The sequence below is a fragment of the Hemicordylus capensis genome, chromosome 7 (assembly GCF_027244095.1).
Source record: "Hemicordylus capensis ecotype Gifberg chromosome 7, rHemCap1.1.pri, whole genome shotgun sequence".
Lineage (NCBI taxonomy): Eukaryota > Metazoa > Chordata > Lepidosauria > Squamata > Cordylidae > Hemicordylus > Hemicordylus capensis.
In genome coordinates, this window is record NC_069663.1 from 3,125,497 (window position 1) to 3,135,522 (window position 10,026).

The 10,026-nt window shown below is 50.8% G+C and overlaps 1 protein-coding gene across 1 annotated transcript; it reads right to left on the reverse strand.

The window, feature by feature from the left end:
- Nucleotides 1-393: 393 nt before the first annotated feature.
- LOC128332776 (uncharacterized) lies at nt 394-4,551 on the reverse strand. Its single transcript, XM_053267497.1, has 7 exons — nt 3,979-4,551; nt 2,837-2,922; nt 2,441-2,513; nt 1,396-1,481; nt 973-1,051; nt 502-588; nt 394-408 (listed from the first exon to the last, which is right to left on the reverse strand). Exons 1-7 carry the CDS (start codon nt 4,195-4,197, stop codon nt 394-396), a joined length of 645 nt encoding a protein of 214 aa, XP_053123472.1. The 5' UTR covers nt 4,198-4,551.
- Between the last annotated feature and the right edge of the window lie 5,475 nt (nt 4,552-10,026).

Here is a 10,026-nt window from a genome sequence, read left to right on the forward strand (position 1 = left end):
TTCTCAAAGAACTGTCCTGTTGGAGATGGCAGCCAGCTGAAGAAGAACACGGGCACCCAAAGAGATGCTAAGCAAGGATCTCGCCTCCCTTGGGAGGTGGCTGGCAGGGGAACTTCATCAGGCCAGAGATCTCCCAAGTCCAGCCTTTCATTCCCCACTGAGAAGCCCTGGGAAGTGTTCAAAGGGGGCATTGAGACAGGAGCCCTCCCCTGCTCCTTCTCCCCAACACCCGCTCATGCCTACAGCATGGGGGTCTCAGAGCTCCCTCTGCTAACAGCCAGCAATAGACTTGCTGGTGTCTCTCTTGCACCGGCTGCCAATAGGCCTTCTTGGGTGAACTCCCCCTCCAGATTTCTCAGGGAGCAGGTAGGAGGAAACATCCCTCTATGGGGCTCAGACATGGGGGATCTGCCCCTGTCCCCTGCAGCCTTCTGCTGGCTACGCTAAAAGCCCCCCAGCTCCCTACTAGCTCCTCAGCTGAGACGAGGGTACCTACCTGGCCGAACTGGGGGTCAGCGGAGAGTCCCACACCTCGTCCTCGATGCTGCTGATGTCATGCATCGTATCGTCCTCGTCTGTAGAGGAGCACTGGGGAGGAGAGAGAAGAGAATCGGGAGCGTTTCAGGGCTTGCGTTGACCTTGCGAGGCTTCTGAGAGGAACCAAGCCCAAGGGACGGTTGGGAAGACATCCTGCTCTAAAATAAGACCTGCCTCTTGGTAGAAAAGGCATTTGGCATCTCAGCCCAGAAGAGCCTTTCACCACATTTTTGCCCTCTTTCCAATGCCTCAGATGCATTTCCTCCCATCCCACCAATCACAATCCCTCCCATCCTGCAGCATCTAGAACTAGAACCATTCCATGTTCTGTCTCCTGCTGGGGAACAGGGCACTCACACACACACACAAACACACAAACACAACCTAGAGCCCGTTCACATGAAAAAATGGATGATGAAATGGATCATTTCTCACCTCCGCGGAGGACGAGTCTTCAACCGTGTAGGTGTTCTTCATCATCTTCTTGATGAGCCACTTCTTTGGCTTCTGGACTCTGAGAGGAGAAAGGAGAGACATGGCATAAGAACAGCAATGCATGCCCTGTGGATCAAGTGAAAGACACGTGTAGCCCAGAACCCAACAGTGGACAGCCAGATGCCTATTTAGTTGTTTGTGAACCACTTGAGACCTGGTTACATGTGGCATTAAAGTGTGTTTATTCAGAGAGAGAGAGAGAGAGAGAGAGAGAGATCTCGAGATTCGGAGGTTCCTTGGCTGTCATGGGTAATAGTCTTCAACTGGCTTCTCCTCCATGAACATGTCTAATCAACCAAGGCTCCCAGGGAAGGTGATCCGCCTCTATGATCCCTGGAGCGGCCCTTCAGCTGAGAAAGGTACCTGGGGGAACTGGTGGCATAGTCCTCTTCCGACCCCTCTTCCTCCACGCTGGCATGTGGAGTCTCGGCCCCCGGGAAGGAAGAACTCTGTGAAGGAGAGAAGGGGGAGAAATGGTTGCTCTGGCCCTCTCATTGAGCTTCCTAGGCTTCAGCAGGGGAAAGGCCAGCCTGGCACCTTCCAGCGGTCATCACCGGGTGAGCTGAACGCAGGAAGTAGGCCGGAAGGGGATCGTCCCGTTCTGGACACAACTCTTCCCCCTTTCCTGATTTTCAGTTTTCTTAAAAACCACTTTGGAGCCCAGGTATGCTGGCTGGAGGCTGGCAGGAGAGATGGCAAAAGAGCTCCTCTCTCCTGCCCGCCTTCCTCGCAATAAGGTCGGTCGGGCTGATTTCAGGCCTTCGCGCACTCATGCAAATGGCAGAGGGGAAAGGCATCAACTCCCCCCACCCCAAGACATGCTGCGCTCCCTCACTCAACTGGGGCCCCAATGGCTCTGGTGACTGGAAAAGACCACTTCCAGTCCACTTCATGCTTTCAGTCGGCTCCTTAGTGAGGACACTAAAGGCACGTGCAAAAACATGCCAAAACTGGGTCTCCTTTCCTCTTTCTTTCCCATTTCTTTCCCCTTTTTCATTTAGTTCATTTCTCATTGGTTTGGTTTAGTTTGCTTATTGTTTTGTATTTTTATTCATTCTTCATTTATTTGTCACTGTTTTTCAATGGTTGCCATTAAAGCAACAGGATGTTCCACCTTTAACTGTGAGATCTCGACCAGAAGTCAAGGCCATAGCCACCATCTCCTTGCGGCCATATTCTTTAATCCTATCACCCCCACCGTGCCACCATTATGATGCAGTGTTGTTAAGGGCATGGCTGTCCCTTTACCATAGCTTTAAGCAAACAACTGTCAGAAGATGGCCGCCCACCCGGCAGCATCAAAACTGGGGCCATTCCACATGCTCTCTACTCCTGGGCAACACGGGGGACCCACACGCCCAACCCACAGTTCTTCCGAGGGAGGGACTGGATGTTGAGGCTTCCTGACCTCTCCAAGGGATGGCTCTTGGTCAGCAGCGGTGTTTTGCAGCCTCCTCAACACGGTGCTTGGCCTCTGGACGCTAAGAAAAGAAAGAAAGAAGACACATGAGATCAGAACACGAGTGCTTAGAAAGAGCTCTGCTTGATGAGATGAATGAGGCATGCAGCCCAACACCCTGTTTCCAGGAGTGGACAGCCAGATGCCTGCAGGAAGCCCACGGGCTGGGCATGGAGACACCTGTCTCCATGGAAACAACCCTCCATGCTGCTCGGAGCTTCTGTCCACCCTTGGCTTCTTGCTAAACTAACCACCTCCACCCCCCAAAAAATTGCATGGGCTCCTAAGGAAGGTCCTCTACTTCCATGAGCGATGGAGCTGCCCCTCCAGGTGAGAAAAGAGTACCTCGGGGAACTGACAAAGCTCTCCACGTCCAGCTCCTGATCCCTAGTGTTGTCTTCTGGGATCTTGGCCTCTTGGATGTCAGGACTCTGCATATGAGACAAAGGTTTCCAATGAGTGTACTCATTCTGATCTTCCTAGGGCCTAGGATTCGTAGGGAGTTTTCCCCCTGACATTTTCTTTGAGTTCATTTTTATTTCTTTAAATTATTTTGATTTTTTTTTAAGACAAAAAACCTTATTAAAAAGAAACCATGTGTTCTAATTCTAACTGTGGTGGGAGTGCCAGGGCACAGCCACCACATGCTTGTGGCCATTTGGTTTCATCCTATGTCCAACCATGAACCTCCATTGTGATATGATCTACTGTGGTCAGCAAACTGGCCACCATCCTTCAAAAGGGCCATCAGAATCAGCTGGCTGCACTCTGCAGCTCTAGTCCAAAGACAGCATGACAGGTAGGTCTGTGAAATCTCTTTCTTTCCCTCCCCAAAACCAGCCATTAACAGAAACATCACTGCATGGGAGCTCCAGAATGGAATGCTAACTGCTTGTTGTCATTTCTTGTCATTTCTTCTGCATTCCTTTCATGGGGAATGGAAACCAAGAGGAACGGGACCCACTGGCATCAATAGTTTGGCCCAGAGAGTCTTCTTGATCCCACCCCTTCATGTCCTCTTCTCTCCTCTCCCCAAGAAACAGGGTTAGCTCAGCCTTTCCAAGGGGAGAGACAAGGTGGGCCCCTGAGTCCGGAGTGAGGGCCATCCCTCCTGCTGTGGGCTGTTTTTACCTGAGGGGACCAGGATTGTCTCTACAGAAATGCCTCTTCAGTCAAGAGACCTGGAGGATCTCTGCCAGGAAGACCCTCTCCTCTCCTGACCCGTCTCAGGGTCTTGGGAGCCGTTTGATGCCTCCAATCCAAAGCACACCAACCCAGAAAGGTGGCCATTGGAAGGAGAGGCAGAGGGTTGCAGAATCCTTCCCTAGCCACGACGTTCCCACTGTAATCCTCTGGCCAACATGCAGCAGCTGGATTTCCTCCCCTTTCAGGATCTGACCCCCCTCTGTCTCCTGACGGTGGAGATGCAATCTCCCCTCACCCCTCCACCAGCCCATCCACAAAAGCGACTGGAATCGTTTCCTTACCTCACAGGACCATTCGGTGTCCACGGTCTGGAGAAACCATCCATCCTCCTCAACCGTGAAGACACTGCAGGAAGAAATACAATGGCCTGAGTACCTCGGAAGAGCCTTGCTGGATCCGACCAAAGATGCATCTGGCCCAGCACTCTGCTTCCAATAGGGGACAGCCATCCGGCAGGCCTCCAGGAAGCTATCCTCTGTGCCCTTCAAGCTAGCGGACATCACCACCACATCTTGGAAGAGTGAATGCTTCTACGCAGGGGCGTAACTACCATGAGGCCGGGGGAGGCCGTCGCCTCGGGGCCCCACTGCCTTGAGGGGCCCCCCAGAGACACCTCCCATGACTCCCCATTGCCCCCTGCCCAGCCCCAAGACCCTTCAGCCACTTGCCCTGTTTGCCCTCCCTCCTGCTGGTCCTCCTGGTCGGCCATCCAAGCAGCAGGCAAGCTGCTTTTCTCCCGGGCGCCTCTCAGCTGATCGGCGGCTGGGCGGGGCTTCCAGGGAGGCCTCCGTGTAGGCCTCCGTGAAGCCTGAATTCGAGTAGGCTGGCCAGCCCCAGGAAGAAGGCTGGCAGTCAGAGTGGCCACTCCAGTTCTCTGCAGCAGACCCTCTTCTTCCCAGGCCAGACAGCTCAGCCGTGGCCAGGTAGAAGGTGGATTCCTTTTGGTGGTCACACCCCGCCCCCCGCCCCCTATATCCAGGTAGGGATCTGCTTGCCATAGGGCTTGGATGGGGGGTGGGGAGACTGAGAAGTCTCTGAATATTTCATTGAAGACTGATTGGAAAATTTGCTGGCTTAAAAAAACCTCTAAAAAGTCCTAGAAGTGGCTTGTTTCATGGCAGGAAATTACAAAAACTTCTCGAACAAATTTATTTATCTATTCATTCATTCATTCATAAATACACTTCTGTTCAAGTTGTTTTGCAACCCAGGTCTGAGTGAGAACTGAGACATGAGTGAGAACTGTGACGCATGTGTTGTGCTTTTATATTTTTCCCCCTTAGGGTCAATCTGGCCCACATGTGAATGCAGCACCTCCATTCCAGAGGAGATGTGTGTTAAAGGGCTTTCAAAGCCTCTTGTGAAAAACCTCCTGGAATCAAACTGGACTGAATTTGTTCAGAATTCTGAGAAAACAAACATAGGCTCACCCTGCATGGTTGAAAGTCTCCTTTGCTAATCTGCAGCAAGGGGCCCATCTTAATAATTAGTGTTTCTAGTGTGTTCTAGGCATTAAAAGTAGCACAAAGATATAGTATTCAATGTATATCACTATATATTGTGAAGTGTGTGTGTATTCAGTGAAATGTATTTCTTGGCAGCATACATATTTTGAAATATCAGACTTAAATCCTTGCAAGACTGGGGTGTGTGGAAGCCCTGGACTTGGGGGGGGGGCATTTTAAAATCTCTTCTCAGGGCCCACTCCAACCTTGCTACGCCCCTGAGCGCATTTGGGTCCATTCTTAGAGCTCTACTTCGAAAACGGATCACAATGCAGAGAGCTTCACGATTGAAAAGGGAGCTGCATCTGCTGTCCACAGAGCCACCACCGGGTATTACTTGCTGGCAGACTGGAAGTCGCTTAGATGAACTTCAAGCTCAAATCCTTGGTTTTGTAAATACACCACATGAAAAAGGAATTTTTGACTTGGAAATAGTTGTGCCTGAAAGGTATCCATTTGAGCCTCCAAAGATGCACTTCCTGACTCCATTTAAAAAAGGTTTTACTCCCATATAATTCTTCTCTTCTCATTTGCTCAATTTTGTACATCTGTTTTTTGTATGTTTTGAATGAGGACAGAAATGTGAGAATAAAAGCCCCCTGCTTACGGGGCAAAGAGGCACCTTTTTCTCTTTGTAAACCGCCCCGAGGCATTTTTGGAAGGGCGGAATAGAAATCGAATTATTATTATTATTATTATTATTATTATTATTAAAAATTTTCTCGGCGGGGGGGCCCAATTAAGAATCTTGTCTCAGGGCCCACTCCAACCTAGTTACGCCCCTGCTTCTACACAATGTATGAAGACGTCGTTTTTGACTGTCTGCCCTGCAACTCTTGCCAGTCAGCGGCACTGGATCCATCCCAGATCCAGGCTGGCAGGGGGACAGAAAACCTTCCCTACACAAAAGTTCAAGAAGAAACTCTACCTCCTGGGGGAACTGATGGCATGTGCGTCTTCCAGGATCTCGTTCCCAGTGTTGACCGTCTGAATCCTGGAGCTGTCCGAGAATGACTTCTGTGGATGATAATGGAGAGAGGAATGGGTGCTCTGGGGCCCACTTGACCTTTCCAGGGCATCTGGGGTCCAAACATCAACCCTCCTTCAAGAGGTCCTTCTTAACAGAGGAGCTTAAAGCAGGAGGTGGCTCCTTAGCACCTCAAAACCGTGTCTACCAACGTGTAACTGGGCTCAGAGAGGAACCAAACCCAAGAATCTACTGAACCTCAGAAACCAGCTTTCTGCCCATTCCTGGGCAGTCAGGAGAGATCATGGGTATTACACAACATTTGGAGTGGCAGGATCCCGAAGAAGAGTCAGGCCTCCTGCTACATGGGACACTGTGGTTTCTTGAATGGTGCCTTTAATTAAGGAAAGCCTAGCTAAGTTCTTCTCTTTGCTGGGCAGAGCTCTTGGCCACTTGATGCTGCAGACCCGTGTTTTGAGGCCCTTTTCAATGACACCAGAAAGGGGGCCATGTGGAGCCAAGAAGTGGCAGGGGGGAAAGAGTGCACCATCTACCCCAAAGAAGACTTTCCCACTCTAGTTCCCCTCCAGACTGCTCCCTTCCTGGATGTGTTTTCTGCTTGGTAGTCCAGAACAAAATCAAAGTCTAGAACCCTGGGGGAGGGAGTGATTTGGGGCAGGAGAGCGGAATGAAGGAGCCAGGTTGGAAGATAGGTAGACACACCCCTCTTCCCTCTCAGCACTTCCCATCCCAAAAGTTCCCATGATGCTTCCTCCATTGCGAGGGTCTCCAACCTTTGCCTGAGTCACTTGTAGTTGAGCCCGGATTGTCACTCATCCCACCCACCCAATTCACTGCTACTACCACTGCAAATATCAAGGCATATGGCTTTTCCAGACAAGTTCTCAAAGCATCCCTTCAACTTGCTAAGACAGGATCTCTACCACACGCCCTCTATTCTAGCTCGAAATGGGGTCTCTCCCACCCCCTCCCAGCCCTGCCATGTACAGACTGGGTTTTCATCCCTTACCAGTGACCATTTGCTCGTTTTGGCTACGGAGCACTCTTCATATATCTCCTGTGGCTGGACGTCACTGAGATGGGAAAAGGACAAAAGACACAAGTGAGTGAGTGTTTCAAAGGAACCCAGAGTAGTCAGTTTCCAGTAGTGGGCAGGGGTGAAGGCAAGAACCCTCCAAGCTCCTTGCAACATAAAGGTTACTTTCTTTATTTTATATTATATTATTTTATTTTATTTTATTTTATTTTTTTATTTATATACCCTCCCTGCTCTCCACAACATAAAGAGCTAGCTTTCTTTCTTTCTTTCTTTCTTTCTTTCTTTCTTTCTTTCTTTCTTTCTTTCTTTCTTTCTTTCTTTCTTTCTTTCTTTCTTTCTTTCTTTCCTGATTCATTCATTCATTGGATTTATATATATTTTTATACTGCCTAATTTAAAAACCTCTAAAACAGCTCAGCTCCCTTGGTTGGGGTTTGGAGAGCGGCTACTGGTCAGAGTAGAGCAATGGTCTGACTCAGCATCACCTGTTCCGAGGGGCTGCCACGACCCCCTCCTCTGCCCCCTAGAGGGGCTTCCACTGTTCCCCTCCCAGTTGCTCCCTTTGCCCTGCAACCACTCAAGGAGGCACCAGCAGATCCAGCCCTGAAGGAGCAGCCAGCCACACCCTGGCTCTAGTCTCCTTCTCCCGCTCTGGGTGGCTGCAGGGCTCACCTGGAATCCAGGGCCTGAGAAATAGTGGGCCAGGCACACCAGCCCATGGAGCCCCACAGCCCTTCAGTCCTCATTTAAAACCCTAGGGAGCAAAATGTGCACGAGAACCCTCCCTGGCCTCCTGTGCCTGAACCCCTGGATCCTCTCCCAGAACCCAGCTAGCTCAGACGGATCGGCTCTTCTCCTTTGGAACTCCCTTTACCTGCCCCTGCTCTCATTCCTTTCTGTCTTCCCCACATTCCAATAGTAAGAACTTAGACTGGGTGCCCCTTGCAAACTGGGACCTCTTGGGGGTTGGGCTTATTAATGTTGGGGGTCATGACTTCTATGGCAGAGTATTCAGCAGCTATTTCACTCCCATTACAGCAGAAGTCAACAGGGTCTCCGGGGCAACAGCTTGTCCATGATAAGCAGGGAGATTCACACAAGGTTAAACTAATCTGCTTTATTCAGAAGTAGATGCTGAGAGGAAAAGACCTCTATCTGACTTCTGGCTACGTGTTGGTCAGAGAGAGACCTGTCATGGTCATCAGGGTTACTGGTGCCAAAGGCCGATGGCATCTGGAGCTGTATCTCCATCAATGAAACCCTGGCAGGGGCCATGTTTCTTGAGAGGATCCTAAGTGGTCCTGAAATCCAAGGTGCCATAAATCAAGAATGGGCCCAGATAACCCAGGAGGAGCAGGAGGACGTACCTGAGAGGAGCCACAGGAGTTGCCTCATCAAGGCTGCCCACGCCGCGGAGTGAGGGGCATCCTTCTCCCATGTCCTGTCAAGGAGAGAGGAGAGCAGGAGTGAGGATGGGCTGGGCCAGCTCACACCCACCGGGGTCATTCCTAAGCAGCCAGTGGGGACTCCCACCCTAGATTTCTCATCAAACCGCTTTGAGAACTTGGGTGGTCTTTCCCCCACATTGGACCTCTTTGGGGCAGGGTGGTGAACCCTTCCTCTAAACCCCCTGCCGGAGGCCATGTTCAGCGCGCCCACATGGCCCCAAATGGACAAAATTTGGCGTGAGCCGCAGGGGAGACAGGTTGCTCTCCCCCTGCTAAATATCAGAGTATGACCACTTTGAAGGGGTCTCTTGGCTCAGTTAGCTGAACTCCCTGGGCCCCGTGGTTGGCATGGGGCACCACCAGCCAGCAGGGTTACCAACTCTCTCACTAATCCTGCTCCTGTGACTTCAGCAGAAGGCTGGCATGCAGATATCAAGCTGGTGATGCATTTCCCATCTCTTTGGGCTAAGCTGGTCAAGCTTTTGCTCAGAGCAGAGGAGCCAGGCCACATCAAGAGGGGGCAATTCCCATCTTCCATAGAACCTGTGACTCCCTCTTGGCAGAAATGGCCCTTTCGGTCGTCCCTCCATCCCCCTCCTCAACATTTCATTTCTTTTACCCAAGAATGACCAGTTTTGTTTTCTTCACTCCCTCATATGGCCATCCTGCCCCTCTGAAGGGGGAAGCTGCAAGGATCTCGGAGAGACCAGGAACCCCTTCCCTTCCTCTGTGCAGGTGGCTCCACTCTGCAGTTCCTCTCTGGATGAGATCCTGGAGGAGGGAGGGGGCTGATGGGGCTCTGACCCATCGATGGGGGGCTGCTACTCCATGAAGACCCCGTGAAGATGGTCTGGGCCAGTCCCTTCCTGCACTACAAGGTCAGCCCAGAGGGGCCAGGACAGTCTCACTTCCTAAATGTCTCCACCTTGACCCAAATCCAACCCCTGGGGGTCTCCCCATCCCCACCCCCTTCATCAAGAGGGGGCAATTCCCATCCTCCACATAAGTGCCACTTGGCAGATCTTGCCATTTCTATCTTCCCTCCATCCTCCTCCACAGCATTTCATTTCTTTTATATCCTACTTTTAGTTTAAAAATATCAAAGAGGCTTACAAGCAATAAAACTCGTATTATTTCATTCTAAGCTACTGAGGAAGAAGCCTTTCAAAACAAGGTCATCATCACCATCAATCCAAAGAGGGAGGGAGGGAGGGAGGGATCTAGGGAGGGAGAGTGCCTCTCCGCAGGGGTGTTGCTGGAGACTTAAAATGTTCCCGAGCCTGATCCCTTTTATTTATTTATTTATTTATTTATTTATTTCATTTATATACCGCCCTTCCGAAATGGCT